The 19,677-nt window shown below is 46.3% G+C and overlaps 1 protein-coding gene across 6 annotated transcripts in view; it reads left to right on the forward strand.

Annotated features, from left to right (window-relative positions):
• The window catches only part of LOC137562723 (potassium channel subfamily T member 2-like), a 413,123-nt gene that overhangs the window by 171,122 nt on the left and 222,324 nt on the right, over positions 1-19,677 (forward strand). For all 6 annotated transcript variants that reach the window (XM_068274345.1, XM_068274348.1, XM_068274349.1 and 3 more), the window contains one exon: positions 5,114-5,216. In XM_068274345.1, the coding sequence (XP_068130446.1) occupies positions 5,114-5,216 (103 nt within the window). The remainder of the gene's footprint in view (positions 1-5,113; positions 5,217-19,677) is intronic.

Genomic DNA, 19,677 nt, shown 5'->3' on the forward strand with positions numbered 1-19,677 from the left:
AGCTCTACTTTACTTTGTGTAAGTTTTAGCTGCATTGGAACCATCCATTAGTAGAAGGGAGACTGTGTTTTATGTGAAATGTGACAACAAAGCCAGTGCTGGTCTCTGTATCCCTCAGAAGTCTACAGAGTATTTTCCTTTGACAGTAAAAAAACCCTTTTGGCCCCGTTCACACCTAAAATCGCAAAACGGTAGCGATTACCACTAGCATTTTGCAGGAGTGATTTTTCCACGTTAAGCGTGAAAAAAATCACTGGATGAAGTAGCGTTTTGGGAGCGATCGCAATTAGCGGTTCTATACATGCTTATCGTTATCGCTCCAGAATCGCCGGCAAAACGCTGCATGTAACGCGTTTGTGGTTAACGCTAACCGAGAAACGCCATGATCGATGCAGTGAAAACACTGCCATAGGATTACATGGGCTAGTGGTTTGCGGTGAGCGGGAATCGCGCTATTCCCGCTGAACTGTAAACGAGCCCTTAGTGTGAAAATCCTGCCTTTGGTATCAGGTGTCACTCACAATTAGCAGAGAATGTTTACTCATGCTGCAGATAGCAGATACATTTCTTCTGCTTGGCGCTGCACACTTGTCTCAATGCATTCTCCTCAGACACTTCTCACACACCTTATCCATCCCTGGGAGCCCAGCATCTTATCTGGAGAGCTCATTCAGAGAAAGAAAACCAGCAGCTGCAGGTTATAGTTTTAGCTGGTCTCACTAGTTTAAAGTACACAGAGGGTTAAAAGATGTAGGGAGAGGGCTCTCTCCCCCATGACTCACTGCCCCAAGACACTATCATTAACGTGAAGATGAAGCTCGGGTATGAAAAGAAGTTCTTACCCTAAAGAGATCTTACTGAGGCTCCCCTCTCTTCCCCCGTTGCAGAGCGCGGCCCCCCTCCACGCAGCTTCCCTTCCGCATTAAGGGCCGCGCTGTAGCCTCGGGAGCCAGCCCGCTCATGCGCAGTAGCACGGAGCTTACTGCGCATGCACAGGCAAGCTCAGTTGACTATTGCACGGTCATGTACATGGAAGAGGAGCTGCGCGGCCCTGATCTGATTAGTGACAGTGCATTGTCGGTACTCTTCCTGGGGGGGGGGAGGGGGCGGGGGTTGTGCGATCAGCGACAGGGGACAGCAGAATAGAGAGGCCAGGATCCTGAGGATTCCCTCTCTTTAGGTGCATATCTGGTTTTGTGTACCTGAGCTTCGGCTTGGGTACACTTTAAAGGAAAGAGAGTTTTTCAAAAGGACTTTTATAACATGAAAGGAAGAGATAAGCAAGGGAAGATTTACAGCAGTACTTGGGAACGCCTACACGAGCTATTCCCATCCCAGTTTAAATAAACATCTTTATTGATAGTTGTCCTTTAAAGTAAACCTGAGACAATGATAGCACAATGGTTTATACTTACCCGGGGCTTCCTTCAGCCTTCTGTAGTCTGTCTGCTCCTTCCATTTCTGCTCTGTCACCTCCATTCTACTGCTGTGGAGTCCATGATCCAGCCAGGTTGTGGGCCACTGCACTGGCCACACACACTCCTCAATCGTGGCTGGCAGTGTTCTGTGCAAGTACAGTTACAGTCTTAATGAACTATGTATGCGCAGACCACTCCCAGTAATGGGAGCATGATCGGGGGTGCGCTGCCGGGACTGGACTATCACAGTAGTCCTTAACTGCCGCAGTCGAGGACTTTACCAGGCTGACAGCGGCACGATGGAGGAGACTGAGAGGAAGGGGAGGGAGCATATGGACTATAAGGGGCTGGAGGAAACCCCAGGTAAGTATACATCCTTTTGCTTTCATTGAACTAGGGACACTTTAAAGAAAACCTGAACTGAAAATTGAAAGTCAAAACAAACTTATACACGTCATACTTATCTTCCGTAAAGTCTACTCATCAATCTCTTTCTCCTCATCTGCATCCTTTTTTTCCACCGTGATCAATGGAATTCTCCGTCCTCCATTTTAAAAATGGCCATTACCCCACAACAGCTTCCTGGTCAGCACACTGTTAAACTTTAATATCGACCACTAGAGCCATAGGGAAACATGGACATTGATCATCAGTTGTCCTCTCAGCTATAACTGACAGCAACTGATATATAACTGACAGCAACTGATATATTTCAGTTTTGACAACATTTTGTCAGAACTGAAAGAGATCGTTGTGAGAAGAAAATGGTGAGCTTCTGAGAGGAACTGATGGTGAGGTAAGTATGTAATATTCATTTACAGGTACATCATGTGTTTATTTAAAATATTTTGACTCGGTTCAAGTTCCCCTTAAGTTAAAATGTTTTATCAAAAAGAATCTCCAGATTTCATTTTTGTGCATACAGAATTATATTAAAACTGAAACCTGAATCTCGGCTCAGCTAAGCTGCTTCCTAATTCTTCTTCCCCTTTCCCTCCTCCCCTCCCCTCCTCACATGCTGACCACTATTACAACTTTGACAAAAAGCTGCTGACTGTACTACAGTGTATATCTGGCCCTGGGACCTTTTCCAGGTTCACAACCCATTTGTCTCCTCCAGCACATCCTCACATGAGTAAAGCACTGCCAGCCCGCTGCATTATGGGGGAACAATGTGGTGATTTATCACAAACTGCTGATATGCTCCAGCCATAGAACTTCAGTGGGAGAAGGTGGAGGAGGAAATGATGCCAGCCATCACATTGCTGCTGACTTGCTATTAAAAGGACAATTGAAGGGAGAGGGATGTGGAGGCATCCATATTTGTTTCCCTTTAAATAATACCAGTTGCCTGGCATCCTGCTGATCTTTGTGGCATCGGTAGTGTCTGAATCACACACCTGAAACAAGTATGTGGCCAATGCAGTCAGACTTCATTCAGAAACTCAGAAACACCTGATTTGCTGCATGCTTGTTCAGGGTCTATGACTAAATGAATATAGCCTGACTTAAAGAGGAACTTCAGCCTAAACAAACATACTGACATAAAGTTACATTAGTTATGTTAATTAAAAGAGATAGGTAATATAATCTCTTACCCACCCTGTTTTAAAAGAATAGGCAAATGTTTGTGATTTCCTGAGGGCAGCCATCTTTTTGGTTGAAATGAGGTGACAGGGAGCATGAGACACAGTTCCAACTGTCCTGTGTGCTGATCACCCCTCCGAGTTGCTAGGCAACGTGAATACCAACATAGGAAATCCCATCATGCTTTGCACAGCATCAGGGGAAAAAAGCCCGGGCAGTTTTCTTTGATGGGTAGAGCTTAGCTAAAAATGCAGCTAAAAATGATGCTTTGGTAAGAAAAATAAAGTTCTGATGCTGTAAAACTGTTAAAAAAAACACCAAGCCTTTTCAGTGCTGCTGAGTAGATTGTAAGTCTGGAGATTCACTTTAAATGAGTAATAATTACCTTACAAAGTGAGGCCTGAAAAATTAATGGCAGGTGTTATTAATATGCTGATTACATTGTTATTGTTTTGTATTCAGTCTTTAGTGGTTGTTGCAACTCTTCTGGAATTCCTCAAAAATATTCCAACCTGTAAAGACCCAGGCTATACATAAACTTTGTTTTTCTTACCCAAGCCTCATTTTTAGCTGCACAGAAGAAATCTGCCTGGGCATTTTTCCCCTGATGCTGTGCAAAGCATGATGGGATTTCTGATGTTGTTGTTCTCCTTCTGCTGTTTTGGCGCAATTTTTTTTTTAATTTTGAGATTTGAAGCCTAGCGCGTGCAGCTAGGAGGGGTAATCAGGATCCAGGACAGTTGGAACTGTGTCTCATGCTCCCTGTCACCTACTTTCAACCAAAAAGATGGCTACCCCATGAAATCACAAACATTTGCCTGTTCTTTTAAAACAGGGTGGGTAAGAGATTATATTACCTATCCATTTTAATGAACAGAACTAATGTAACTTAATGAGAGCCTTGGCATTTTCAGACAGTAGCAAGGGCTCATGGGAGCTCAGTCTGGGCAGGAGGAGGGGCAGGTATTATTAGCCAGAGATTTCAGAGGCAGAGGGGAGGAGAAGGGGGGATTAGGTTTTTTTCACAGGCTGAATGCTGAAGATGCAGATAAGCTTGCCTGTGTCTAATGTTTACAAACAACATGGCTGCTGTCATTGTATCACAGGAAGAAATAATTATATTCTATTGGAGCTGTTTGCAGCTAGATTTGCTGTGTAAACTATCTAAACTTTAGAAAAGATATATAGACAAGTTACTTGTTATATTTAGTTTTTCATCTCGGATCTGCTTTAAGGGAACTAGCAGTTGTGTGTATGGAAATGTTTCAAAGTACAATAATTGTGCTAAGAATAGCTCTGCTGGAGCTGTCACCCCAGGCATCTGCCTGGCTTGTCTATACATAAAAACAGCCCTGGGGCTGGGCAGAGACAGACGTGTTTAAGAAGATCAGATCTAAGCCTGCAGCTCTGAAGGTGTGTGCTATAGAAAATGACTAGTGCAGGGGTTTCTGTATACTACCTACTTTGAGAGTGTTTTGCTTGACAACTAAGTATACAGAACATATTATAAAGGTTTACTTCTTCATGAAGACACTGCCAATGTTTCAAGTGGCACGTAGCGTGACCAAGTGTCAGGAGACGCGAAACGGCCGTCGCTCGCCACCTCTGTGCCTCCCACCCACCTCCTTCCCACAGACCAGCCATCCGGATGGACACGTAAGCTTCACATCAATGTCCACCTCACATGTTGGATTCTGCACGCTAATGTACTGAAACGTACTAATGGTTGTAATACTGTCTGCACATGAGATTAAATCCCTGGACGGAAGGTGCACGCTTTTGTCTTTCTTCATAAATGTTTCAAGATCACTCAGGCCCCTTTCTCAAGGCAATAAGACAGGCTCCAAAAATGTGCAAGAGATTCAGTGGCGCACAAGGTGGGTCAGGTGGCAGGCAGGGCAAGTAGAGAGAACAATGCTGTAGGTCAGTGCTCAGCTGAGTTGATCGGCTGGGTAATCTTGGGGGCATCGGTGGCCAATGTACTCAAGCTAGATTCTCGGCAGAGACTGTTGTTGTTGGCCACCTCAGCTGAGTTTCATCCAGCGTGTGTATAAAGCTTTAGACAGTTGTATAGAGGTGTTACTAACATCCTGACTTGTGTTTTTCAGGTTTAAGGGTTCGGCTGTTCAATTTCTCCCTGAAGCTGTTGAGCTGTCTCCTGTACATTATACGAGTGTTACTGGATGACCCAAGAGATGGCAAGGGGAACTGGTGAGTATTCCTGACTCTCCCTCCTGTTTGTGTCATGCACTAAAAGTGAACCCGGGGTAAAAATAAACGGATGAGATAAACAAATGTATTTATCCTCCTATCCTAAAAATGACTTGTTTTAGGTATCCAATGGTTTTAGTTTATATTTAAACATTTACAAAGTAGATTGAATGTTTTGTTGTTTCTGCTCAGTGGCCGCCTATTAAGTGTCCCTAATTGAAAATTCATGACCTATTGACCTTTTTCTATCTCCCTCTGCTTTCAGAAGTTGTATTCTTACAGGAAAACTTTTATGGCTATAATTTGCTTATCAGTGATGTTTACTATATTCTGGCAAGGTACCAACAAGGGAGAAGCCGCCACTTCCATGCCTAAAAATTAACTCTTTCAGGCAGCAAAATGAAACAGGCTGGTTATTAATGTTTTGTACTGTACATACACATGTTTATATCATGATGTCATCATGATGCGACACATCACCTCGGGTACACTTTAACCATGGCTGATGTTTCCATAAGAGTAGACTGGGCAGTTCTCGAGGGCCCTGAACTCCTTAGGGGCCCTCAAGGACAATGCAGGTCACAACAACTGTACATCTGAACAATATTAAAATGTAAATGTTCCCTTGTTTATTTTTGCCTGGGTCCCTGTTCAATCTTAACCCTTTCTTGCACCATTTGGTTCTTGTTCAGATTTTTCTCAGCTACCTGACACACAGCCTAGAAGTGGAGCCCTAGAAAGCCATGCCAGGTCTCTTGTATCATCTACAGTATATTTCTCAGCTGTCTGTATCTTCAATTAACAGTCCCCATGTTGGGACCCAGCCCTGACTCTATTTCTTCCTTGGTTATCTCTTCTTATCCCTGATGTATAGATCTAAGTAAATACATTTATTAATTGTTTCTCAAAATTATTTTATAATGTACCCCTTTTTTAAAGCCTAGCTTACCAATCAGGGCCGGCGCTACTATAGAGGCAAAGGGGCAACTGCCCGGGGGCCTCAACCTCTGCTGAGGCCACCGCAGCGCCAACCCTGCTACATTCTGCCTGCTCCCTGGGGCCCTGCAAGTATAATAGCAGCCATAATTACCTATTAGTCCCGGTGGGTGAGCGAACGGGCAGCAGTTGCACTCTGAGACACGCTGTCTCCCTCCCACTCTATGACCCGGCGCGTCATGTGTAAACACACGCCGGGTTATAGAGTGGGAGGGAGACAGCGTGTCTCAGAGTGCAGCCGCTGCCGGTCCGCTCACCCGCCGGGTCTAATAGGCAATTAATTATGGCTATTATACTTGCAGGGCCCCGGTGAGCAGAGGGTTAATGGCGGGGGGGGGAGAGAAGCTTTGCGCTGGGGGGCCCCAACTCTAGTTTGCCCCAGGGCCACAGGGCCCCTTAAACCGGCCCTGTCACCAATTAGTGCAGATTATCTTAAAGGATATTTATTTCCTTTTAAACAATGCAAGTTGCCTGGCTGCCCCCCGATCCTGTATCTCTAGAATGTTTAGCCATAGACCCTGAACACGCATTCAAATCAGGACCTCTGACTCGAGCATGTGTCTGGATTAGTCACATGCTTGTTTCAGGATTGTGACTGGGTAGTGATGCCAGAAGATCAACAGGATTACAACTTATTTTTACATTATTTTTTTAAATATGGCAGCCTCCATATCACCCTTTTACCCTGGCTTCACTTTAAGTATCGCCTTGACACAAAAACAGTTATCAGTAGTAAAACCTAAATGTATATAAAATATTGAATTTGTTTTACTGACATATTTGCTGTATAAATGCTTTATCATTTTATCACTTTATAAAACTTAGCATTTGTGAAGCAATCTAAGGTGTACCACATGTACCATATATTCTCGCATATAAGCTGACCCGTGTATAAGCCGAGGTACCCACTTTTCCCTCAGAAACCAGGAAAAATTGATTGACTCGCGTATATGCCCACTCCCCAGCATAGCCCCCTCCACAGTAGCCAGATGTGTCCCCAGTACAAGTCACTCCCCTCCCCATAGCCAGATGTGTACCAAGCATGATACACCTGTGTCTTAAGACGCCACTCAGGGCTGGACGGGGCCTTTGCACCGCTGACATGTTGCTTGCACTCTTCACTCCATAAGACAAGGGACACAGGTAGTGTTGAGCAGCGCACTTTGCACACCATGCTGCGGCGGATGGGGGACACGGACACAGCTTGGAGCCAGCTGGTAAGAGCAGGATCACTAGTGCACAATCCTTACGCTCTTCTGCCAGTAACAAAATCTGCTCCACCATCCGTTCTGCTCCACTGACTCACATATAAGTTGAGGGGGTAACTTTTCAGCACATTTTTAGTGCTGAAAAATTAGGCTTATATGCAAGTTTATACATTATATGGCATGGTGGCACATTGGACAGTGCTCTCGCCTGGACCAGGACACTATATGTATGGAGTTTGGACGTTCTCCCTGTGTTCCTCCTGGGCACGCCAGTGCCCCCCCTCCCAATTCCCCAAAAATACATATAGGTTAATTGGTCCCCCCAAAAATTGGCCTTAAGCTAAATGCTCGCCACCTGATGGAGGAAGCTGGATCCAGCGACGCCTCCCTCACGACGAGTATTCCACGAACCATCTCCTGGACAGTCTGTACATGCGAGTTCACACGACGGTACACAACTGGTGCGAACAGGAAGTCAAGGGATCGCTGTACTTTGCGCAGAGTCATCGGGGATCTTAAAGATCGGATCCGCTGTGTCGTTCATTGTCGCTGTGTGTCGCTAAACGTCCTTTGCGTGATCACATGTCTGTATCCACAATGCTAAAACGCAGAAACGATCACCTGGCACTCAAAAAAATCGCCAGTTGTCAGAAAAATCACATAATGGGTGGGCTTCAGACTACAATAGGAACATAAGACAAGGACTGACTATGGTAGGGAACAGGGATTAGATTGTGAGCTCATCTGAGGAACAGTTAGCGATATGACTGCATACACTATAGTGTAAAAGCACTGCAGAAGTTGTTAGTGCTATATAAAGCGATAATCTCCTCAGGATTGTCCTGGTCACGCAGGTCACGCAGCTCCAGGACATGGTCTCACCTGGAAATGAAGGTCACATGACCCGATATGTACAGAAACTTAAAGTAAACCCGAGGCGGGGATAATTAGTAAATAAAAAGCAATGCTACCTGATCTGGGGGGCTGGGTGGATCAGGTAGCCACAATCCCCGCCGCCCCTGTGGCCTGCGTGCCCGCTGGGGTCACAATGCTGCAAGAGCTGCTCTGTGTGTCTCAGAGCGGGAGGGGGGCGCAGGAGTAGAGGCCAGGGAGAGACAGAGCTGCCCTGGGAAAGGCCCGCTGCCAGTGGGCATTTAAGCAGGCAGTACCTCTCCTCCCTTCCCTTCAAGAATTGGGGACAATCGCATCGCAAGCCGCCAATTTCATGGAGTGCGGGGCAGAGAGTGGTGGTGATGGTGGTGGTGGTGGTGGTGGGGGGGGTTGGAGCATGTCCTGCAGCAGGGAACAAGTTTCTGGGTCTCATCTGCCCCCCTCCCGCACCGTCAGGCTGGGAATACTGCGTGCCTACGGCGGTGCTCATACACAGGGGGGGGTGCAGCCTCGAGCAATAAAATGTGTCCCAGCACAGCCAGGAACAGAGGGTCTTTGGAAGACCAGGGAAGCCTCTCTAGGTCATCTAGACTAGAGGCTTCCCCCTACTGAGGTAAGTATCTCACGTTTTTTGTTAGGTTTATTTGTTTTGTTTTGTTATTGTGACTTCAGGTTTATTTTAATCATTAGCACATGACTTCTACCGGCCCTGTCATTTGCATATGACATTTCTTTATCCCGCTGCACTTTGTGGCACAGGGAGGGGCTCCATACTCTGTGCTGTGAGACATCATTGTTCTGAACAGACAGAGACAAGGTCATCATCATCTGAGGTGACAGCCAAAGAAAAGGAAGATAAAGAGGAAAAAAGAATGGAGGGATAATTAGTGTCAAGAGGGGCTTGATGCACTCAGTATGGTGATGTGGAGAAAGTGTCAGGGCTGTATGAAAAGCAGGAGAGTAATTACAATCCTACATACACAGTGCATCAAATTTACAATGTAACGTCTGGTGTCTCAAGTTCTGTGTAAATGGCAGAAATTGAAATATCTCAGAACTCCAAGTGGACTGTATTTTGAAAGACCCTGAGCAATACCTGGAAGAAAAAATTTCACTTACCTTGGGCCTCCTCCAGCCCACCGTAGGCCGCGAGGTCCCCCCGCGTCCTCCTGGCTCCTGTCCATGTCCCTCCGGCGGCTCCCGTTACCGGCGACACCTAGGACGGATGTCGGGTGACTTTTCCTGGATCTTCACACTCGTCGTCATCATGCCGGCCGCTACACGTCATCACAGCGGCCGGCGTGACAGGTCTGCGTATGCGTCATTTAGAGTTAGAAAACCGCGCATGCACAGACCTGTCACGGCTGCCGCTGTGATGACACGTAGTGGGCGGCGTGATGACGACGAGTGTGAAGATCCAGGAAGAGTCGCCTGACACCCAGCCCGGGTGTCGCCAGTAACGGGAGCGCGTACGTTAAAAAAGGGCGCTGGGAAAAAAGGGCGCAGGGTTTTAAAACGATAAGCATGAATAACGTTTAAAAAAAAATTGTGCTATATTTCGTTTAAAAATAATGTTTTATAAAGTTATAAATCATTAAATAATGTGTATGAAATCGCGAATTGTAAAAACGTTAATCTTCCCTGTTTAACCACTTGAGGACCCACCCTTTACCCCCCCTTAAGGACCAGCGCTGTTTGTTGGGATCTGTGCTGGGTGGGCTCTGCAGCCCCCAGCACAGATCAGCGTGCACGCAGAGCGATCAGATCGCCCCCCTTTTTTCCCCCCTATGGGGATGATGTGCAGGGGGGGTCTGATCGCTCCGGTCTGCAGGCATGTTGCGGGGGGGCACCTCAAAGCCCCCCTCCGCGGCGAAATTCCCCTCCTCCCTCTCCTACCTGTTATGCCCAGTGATCCGGGCTGCACAGGACGCTATCCGTCCTGTGCAGCCAGTGACAGGACGTCCCCTGTCACATGGCGGCGATCCCCGGCCGCTGATTGGCCGGGGATCGCCGATCTGCCTTACGGCGCTGCTGCGCAGCTGCGCAGCAGCGCCGTACAATGTAAACAAAGCGGATTATTTCCGCTTGTGTTTACATTTAGCCTGCGAGCCGCCATCGGCGGCCCGCAGGCTATTCACGGAGCCCCCCGCCGTGAATTGACAGGAAGCAGCCGCTCGCGCGAGCGGCTGCTTCCTAATTAATTAGCCTGCAGCCGGCGACGCAGTACTGCGTCGCTGGTCCTGCAGCTGCCACTTTGCCGACGCACGGTATAAGCGTGCGGTCGGCAAGTGGTTAAAAAGTGAAATGTATAATAACGTTTTATTAAAGATTAATAAGAATGTTACTAAAACTATACCTAACCCTACTCTCACACAGAACCCTACCTGTACCTACCCCTAACCCCTAGACCCCCCTGGTGGTGCCTAAACCTAAGACCCCCCTGGTGGTGCCTAAACCTAAGACCCCCCTGGTGGTGCCTAAACCTAAGACCCCCCTGGTGGTGCCTAACCCTAAGACCCCCCTGGTGGTGCCTAAACTTAAGACCCCCCTGGTGGTGCCTAACCCTAAGACCCCCCTTGTGGTGCCTAAACCTAAGAACCCCCTGGTGGTGCCTAAACCTAAGACCCCCCTGGTGGTGCCTAAACCTAAGACCCCCCTGGTGGTGCCTAACCCTAAGACCCCCCTGGTGGTGCCTAAACTTAAGACCCCCCTGGTGGTGCCTAACCCTAAGACCCCCCTTGTGGTGCCTAAACCTAAGAACCCCCTGGTGGTGCCTAAACCTAAGACCCCCCTGGTGGTGCCTAAACCTAAGACCCCCCTGGTGGTGCCTAACCCTAAGACCCCCCTGGTGGTGCCTAAACCTAAGACTCCCCTGTGATAAGCATTAATAACGTTTTAAAAAAATATTGTGCTGTTTTTCGTTTAAAAATAATGTTTAAAAAATTATAAATCATTAAATAATGTGTAATCATGAGAAGCAGTTATAAAACATTAAAAGTCTCCGGGCGCCGCTTGTAAAACGTTATTTTCCTTCGGCGCCCTCTTTTCCTGTTGGGCGCCCATTAAACGATATTTATTATGGGAGTGAATGGCGGCGCCCTTTTTGTCCACCTGCCTCATGCGCCCAAATTTCCTGCTTCCAACGGGAGCCGCCGGAGGGACACAGACAGGAGCCAGGAGGAGGCCGGGGGACCTCATGGCCTATGGTGAGCTGGAAGAGGCCCAAGGTAAGTGAAACGTTTTATTCTAGGTACTGTTCAGGGTCACTTTAAAGATGAACTCCAGCCTAAACAAACATACTGTCATTAATTTACATTAGTTATGTTAATTAAAATAGATAGGCAATATAATCTCTTACCCACACTGTTTTAAAAGAACAGGCAAATGTTTGATTTCCTGATGGCAGCCATCTTTTTGGTTGAAAGGAGGTGACAGGAAGCATGAGACACAGTTCCAACTGTCCTGTGTCCTGATCACCCCTCCCAGTTGCTAGGCAACGTGAATAACAACATAGGAAATTCCATCATGCTCTGCACAGCAGAGTGGAGCTCTTTGATGGGTGGAGCTTAGCTAAAAATGTAGCTGAAAATGATGCTTTGGTAAGAAAAACAAAGTTCTGATGCTGTGAAACTGTTAAAGAAACACCAAGCCTTTTCAGTGCTGCTGCATAGATTTTTAGTCCGGAGGTTCACTTTAACATTAAAGCCTTTAGAAGTTCTGAAGGAAGGGAACTTGCACTACTTGATCTCTATCTTTGTTCATGGTTCAATTACAGTGGTATTTTAAAGGTGGCCACTAATTATCCAATTTCTAGTGAAAATTAGTTCAAGTGATCAGATAATTCAGATCGGAAGTGAAATATTGTTATACATCGTTCACTCCACCATCAACGAACCAATCTTTGCTTCCTGTCTATCACAACCAGCATGGAAATCCAAATTTTGGTTCGAATTTTGGTTCGAAGAAAATCAAATCGGATGACTGTTTTTATAGTCGTTCGCAATCGATTGTGCCCATCAACAGAGATTATTTATAACCAATCTGATTACATCCGATCAGAATTATCTGATCGTTTTAATGATCTTTCACTAGAAATTGGACAGTAATGCTGGGAATACACGCATCGTTTTTGCGGCAGATAGATGGTTAGATAGATAATTTCTGACATGTCCGATCTCCCGTTTGATCGTTTTGCCGCTCGATTCAAGATAGAGGTGGATGGAAAAAGGTAAAAAAAAATGAGTGGAAGATAAGAGAATCGAGTGGAGAATTGAGCGGAAAAATCGATTGAGTGGAGAATCGAGCGGAAAAAACGACCTGTGTATTCCCAGCATTAGTTGCCACCTTTAGGCCTCTTTCACACCAAGACGTTGCGTTTTAGGGGACGTCAAGGTCGCATAACTTGCCCCTAACGCAACACCTGGTGTTGTTGAAGTTGGACGTCAGATTGAGCCGCGTTATGAGGTTCTTGGTGCTATCATGGGAAGTCCGGATCTTTTTAATGATTTGAATGATTCGAATCGGATCATTGAAAAGAGTCGGATCTTTGAACCGAATCTTTGAATCATTTTACTAGGGAAGCAGGAAGCAGGGGTGCAGCAGAGTGAGAGGTGCAGGAGAATGAGGGCACATTGAGGGTGCTAATGGGGAAGGGAGAGATGCAGCAGGAAGATTGTGCACAGAAGCTGCACTTCCTGTTTCTTCCAGACATCCACTGTGAACCGAATCCTTCATTGTGATGATCCGGATGATTCGACTCACAAAAAAGATCCGGATCAAAGATCCGAATCGTTCATGATCTGGACAACACTACAGTGCAGTGAATATTAATTAGCCATGTGGCTAGGAACAATAGGACTCTCCCCTTACTGAGCATGTGCAAACAGTCTAACAGCTAAAACCACTTATAACGCACAGCATGCTGCACTTTAATTGAACGTCCAGCGTTACACTGTAACGCAATGTGGGCACTGTGAACAGCTCATTGATTTTTCATTACTGTGAGTTGGGCTGCGTTACAGGCTGCTCTAACGTGCGCCTGTAATGTCCCACTGTGAAAGCATACATCTAGCGATGATGGGCAGATTCAACCAAGAGACAGTTCTCTCTCTGATCCTGATTGGATCAGAGATCTGTCAGCTGCCCATTCTCTGCAGGCTGAAAACCAATCAATTTCAGCATGAAATCTCTCTGGAATCGGGCTAGTCCGCAGTGTCTGCCGCCTCGCCACAGTTCCCCTAGTGTATATGTATGTGTTCATTTACACAGTATCTGCCCTGTGTCTTGGTGCCCGTCTGTCTTCCAAATCCGTCACTCTTCCATCAGCCCTATACATGCTGCCGGCAAGGCGCAGAAGGGTTCATCACGTTCAGCGCTCGTCCCGATATAGCTCGCCATTGCGAATTGGATGGTCGATTGGCCGCCAAGTCGCCTGATGTAAGGCCACCTTTAGAAAAGTCTAATATGGACTGTAATGAAAAGATAAAGACTGAACTCAAAATGGGAGACTGTTAGCAGTGGGGTCCCACAGGGGTCTGTAGTGGGTCCAGTGCTCTTCAATTTATTTATTAATGACCTAGTAGATGCAGTAGTGAGCAATGTTGCTATTTTTGCAGATGATACAAAATTGTGCAGAATCATCAACTCTCAGGAAGATAGTGTCATATTGCAACAGGATCTGGATAGGATGGCTATATGGGCACATACATGGCAGATGAAATTCAATGTTGACAAATGTAAAGTCATGCATTTTGGTCGTACCAATGGTCTAGCACCATACAAAATAAATGGGATACAGTTGGGGACTTCAAACTTGGAGAAGGACTTAGGAGTACTCATCGACAACAAGTTAAATAATCGTACTCAATGCCAAGCCGCTGCAGCTAAAGCTAACAAAATTTTGGGATGCATTAAAAGGGAAATAAAAACTCGAGATGCTAGCATAATATTGTCCCTGTTTAACTCTCTAGTAAGGCCACATCTGGAATATGGAATTCAGTTCTGGGCACCACATTACAGGAAAGATAGTGCAGTTTTAGAGCAGGTGCAGAGACGAGCAACAAAATTGATACGTGGGATGGAAGGTCTCACTTATCAAGAAAGGTTAGATAAACTGGGTTTATTTAGTCTAGAGAAAAGACGCCTTAAAGGGGATCTAATTAACATGTATAAATACATCAGAGGGCAATATAATAGCTTGGCGGATGAGCTTTTTGGCCCTGGGCCTTCTCAAAGGACTAGAGGACATGATCTGCGCATGGAGGAAAAACGTTTTAGCCATTTATTTAGGAAAGGGTTCTTTACAGTAAGAGTGATTAAGATGTGGAATGCATTGCCACAGGAAGTCGTTATGGCAAACTCTATACCTGCATTTAAAGGGGGCTTAGATGCTTTCCTTGCGTTGAAAGACATCCATGGCTACAATTACTAGGTAATGCCTAATGATGTTGATCCAGGGATTTTATCGGATTGCCATCTGGAGTCGGGAAGGAATTTTTCCCTTTTGGGGCTAATTGGACCATGCCTTGTAAGGGTTTTTTCGCCTTCCTCTGGATCAACAGGGATATGTGAGGGAGTAGGCTGGTGTTGTACTTTATACTGGTTGAACTCGATGGACTTATGTCTTTTTTTCAACCAAAATAACTATGTAACTATGAACCGCCAACTGACAGCTGGGGCAGCTGCTGGAAATTTTTAAAGCCCTTTAGTGGGATTACACTCAAATTTACATTTTTGCCCTCATGAGTTAAACGAAAAAAAAAAGAATATGAAACATTGAAAGACTACCGGATGTCATTTCAATGCATATTTACACCTCACTGTACGTAACTGATGTCATTGTTTGCTGCAGGACAAATTATCAAATTCACTCCTAATTAAAGGAAACCTGTAATGTCCAAAAGAACATGTTTCACTTACCTTGGGCTTCTGCCAGCCCCCTGCAGCCTCCCTGTGCCTGTGCAGACTCTGACCGATCCTCTGGTCCCCTGCCATGCCCCTGGCTGTGCACATCCTCAATCGCTCTCCGGACCCGACGGGAACGTACGAGCATCTTGCCGATGGGATCACGGGAGGGAAAACCTCATACTGCGCCTGCCCAGCATAATCCCGATGAGGGGAACAAGGACGCAGGCGCCCAGGGCCACGCAGGTGCAGTTGCCAGCAACGTCCGATAAAGAAAATGAGCCATGGCGGGCCGGGATTGGAGCATCGTTCAGAGACGGCACGGGCAAAGGGAGGCTGCAGGGGCCGGCAGGAGCCCCAGGTAAGTGACATTGGGGACATTGCAGGTTTCCTTTAAGTAATTTGTAAGCAAATAAAAGAAAGAAAGATATTCCCCCCCCCCCCTAAAGTGGTATAGTACTATAAGCCACACAGAATCTAGGTTTCTACCCACTGTTCAGGTCAGTGGCAGCCTATAAGGTGGATCATCTTCAGCCAAGCCAGGGGATTATCAGGCAAGCCAAGAGAACAACATCAGCCAAGCCAAGAGATCATCATCAGCCAAGCCAAGAGATCATCATCAGCCAAGCCAGAGGATCATCATCAGCCATGCCAAGGGATCATAATCAGCCAAGCCAGGGGACCATCATCAGCTAAGCCAGGGAATCATCATCAGCTAAGCCAGGGAATCAGCATCAGCCAAGCCAAGGGATCATCATCAGCCAAGCCATAGGATCAATATCAACCAAGCCAGGGGATCATCATCAGCTAAGCCATGGGATCATCATCAGCCAAGCCAGGGAATCATCATCAGCCATGCCAAGGGGCTATTATTAGCCAAGCCAGGGAATCATCATCAGCCAAGCCAAGCCATGGGATTAACATCAGCCAAGTCTGGGGATCACCCTCAGCCAAACCAAGGGAGGGATCATTATCAGCCAAGCCTGGGGATCATTATCAGCCATGCCAGAGGATCATCATCAGCCAAGCCAGGGAATCATGCTCAGTCAAGCCATGAGATCAACATCAGCCAAGGCAGGGAATCATCATCAGCGAATTCAAGGTATCAGCTTAAGTCAAGCCAAGGGACCATTATCAGCCAAGCCAGGGGATCACCCTCAGCCAAGCCAAGGGATCATCATCAGCTAAGCCAGGGGATCACCCTCAGCCAAGCCATGGGATCATCATCAGCCAATCCAGGGGATCACCCTCAGCCAAGCCAAGGGATCATCATTAGCCAAGCCAAGGGATCATTATCAGCCAAGCCCATGTATCAGATAGACACCTTATTTAAAGAGAAACTCCAACCTAGAATTTAACTTTATCCCAATCAGTAGCTGATACCCCCTTTTACATGAGAAATATAAGGATTTTTACAAACAGACCATCAGGGGGCGCTGTATGACTGATTTTGTGCTGAAACCCCTCCCACAAGAAGCTCTGAGTACCGCGGTACTTTTGGCAGTTTGTTACAATGTAACAATGTTCACAGACAGGAATAAGCTGTTTACAGCTGTCTCTAACAGCCAAAACAGCTAGGAGCAGCTACATAACCTGCCCACAGTAACTATGTCACCATGTAATACATGTCAGAATGTGAATCTGGGAGAGGAAAGATTTTACAATGAGCAAACACTGACTAAATCATTTATACATAATTATGGTAAAAAAAATGAAGCACTTTTTTTTACTACATTATTTTCACTGGAGTTCCTCTTTAAGTAACTGGACTGATTTACTCAAATTATAATGAACCAATCCCTACAGGGATCGCTCTATGTGTGTCTTGATACATGTGTGTGACAATCACTGTACGTGTGGTTACACATCTATATATACTTTGCCAATGATCCTTTATGTCCACAGTAAGGGGTTAGGGTATCCTAGCCAATCGGCTTCAGAAGTCTTACCAGATTCCTTGTTTTCCGAGGAATGGGATGCTGAAACTGAGAAGCAAGAGGAACGGCATACCTATTAACCAAACCGCAAGAGGCTAAAAGGGGGGATTTGTTCCCAGTAATTGTGTGAGAATATTATGGAAGAACTGAAGCTGTACAAAGATCTGTAGGGATTGGTTCATTATCATTTGAATAAATCAGTCTAATTACTCAAACAAGTTCAAGAGGATTCGCCAAGAAACCAGCATCTTCGTCAATCGCTGTGCCTGCCCAATTCCTGATTTCCCCGCAGAACAAATACTCGTAATTAAAGCAGATTTTTCACAACTTGTAACAGAATTAAAATAAGGCATTCTGCCCAAGTCTCAGCAGGTCTGAAGAAACTGGTCAATGATTCATCATCTTCCCAGTATGGGATTATGGGTCTCTAGAGGGACTGACAGATCCCACATTTCATCATATATATCGGATTCTGTCTGGCTACAGGAAATCCAGGGGGCTAGAGGTACACACACACACTGTACTAACATCAAGCTCGGCCGAAAGTCAAGCACTGGCACAGGTGTTCCCCAAGCTGGTTTAAAAAGGACTGTAACCGCGGATTGAACTTTGTCCCAATCAGTAGCCGAAACCCCTTTCCCATGAGAAATCTTTACCATTTTTCGAATAGATCATCTGGAGTGTCTGTATAGCTGATATTGTGGTGAAACCCTTTCCACAGTGTGATGTCAGGACCTAGTTCCTGACAGTTTCCTATCTGGGCGCGTTGTTGCATTGTGGGAAATAACTGTTTCCAACTGCCAAGCAGCCAGTATCTCCCTCTGTGCAGATGTATATCTATAAAAAACAACCTTTTAGAGACAGACAGGAAACTGTCAGACTCAGGACCTAGGTCCTGACATCACACTGTGGGAAAGATTTCATCACAATATCAGCCATTATTTCCCACCATGCAACTAGGTTCAAAGATAGGGCCATGGCCCTGACATCACACACTGTGGGAGGGGTTTAGATATAATTTATCTTTAGTCCTCGCAGGTGATCTCTGTGGAACGTTTTTTTTCTGAGAGTTTTAAACTCAGTAGAAAATATACCTGGTCTCCCAAATGCTCTGGGAGGGAGAATTGTGCATAGCTAATCAGCCAAAGCAAAGCAGCACTGGAAGGCAGCGCTACATTCAATATACAGGTATAGGAATTGTGGAAAAGTGGCTATCCTGAATAGTTTACTGCATTTTACGTTATGTCACTACAGTGCCTCTTTGGGCATTTTACCAATGTAGACTTTCTTAGGGCACTGCACCATGTTACATTGTTCTCGCTGATACTGGTAACCATCAGGAGGTAAATATGTAGCATACATAAAATAAAGGTGCCTGGCATTTTGGGCACCCAGTGAGGCCGATGGTAAAATACCGGTAATAAATACTGATATTTTACCATGGCCAAACCTAACCCCACTCTCACACAGAACCCTCCCGCTAACGCCTAACCCCCCAGCACACACTACCTACTTAATGCCTAACCCTTAACCACCCCCCCCCCCCACAAACACAAACTACCTACCTAATCCTTAAACGCCCCCCCCCCCCCCACACACACACACATACCTAGCGCCTATCCACCATTAACTCCCCACAAACTACCTACCTCACCCTTAAACACCCTCCTGCACAAACTACCTACCTAACACTTAAACACCCCCCCCCCCTGCACAAACGACCTTTCTAACGCCTGACCCTTAACACCCTCCACACACACACTACCTGCCTAATCTTCACCCCACCCCCACCCCTGCACGCTAGCTACCTAAACCTAGCACCCCCCCCCCCGCACTCACCTCCAGGGGCGCCGCCAGCATACAAGCAAGCCAAGCCCCCGTTTGGGGCCTCACACTCTGCTGCTGGCGGCAGACGGGCACTGGGCCTGTGGGTACCAGGCGGAGTGGCGGGGAGAGAGAAGTTTCAACTTCCCCTCCTCGATCCTGACAGCTTCTATCTACTTTCTTTCCCGGCTATGGTAACAGCGCCCCCTGTGATGACGTACCGCATGTCATCACAGGGGAAGCTCTTACCGATGCGACGCATGCCTGGAGAGGCTGAAGATAGAAGCTGCGTGCAGGATGAAGGCAGGGAAGTGGAAACTTCTCTCTCCCCGCTGCTGCGCACACCTTCCTGGCTAAAGGAAGGGGGGGGGGGGCATCTACCTATCTAACCTATACTGGGGGACATATACCTATCTAACCTATACTGGGGGACATACAGTATACCTATCTAACCTATACTGGGGGACATATACCTATCTAACCTATACTGGGGGCATATACCTATCTAACCTATACTGGGGGACATATACCTATCTAACCTATACTGGGGCACATATACCTATCTAACCTATACTGGGGGCATATACCTATCTAACCTATACTGGGGGGCATATACCTATCTAACCTATACTGGGGGGCATATACCTATCTAATCTATTCTGGGGTGCATATACCTATCTAACCTATACTGGGGGACTTATA

This window comes from Hyperolius riggenbachi, chromosome 3, assembly GCF_040937935.1.
Source record: "Hyperolius riggenbachi isolate aHypRig1 chromosome 3, aHypRig1.pri, whole genome shotgun sequence".
NCBI classification, from domain to species: domain Eukaryota; kingdom Metazoa; phylum Chordata; class Amphibia; order Anura; family Hyperoliidae; genus Hyperolius; species Hyperolius riggenbachi.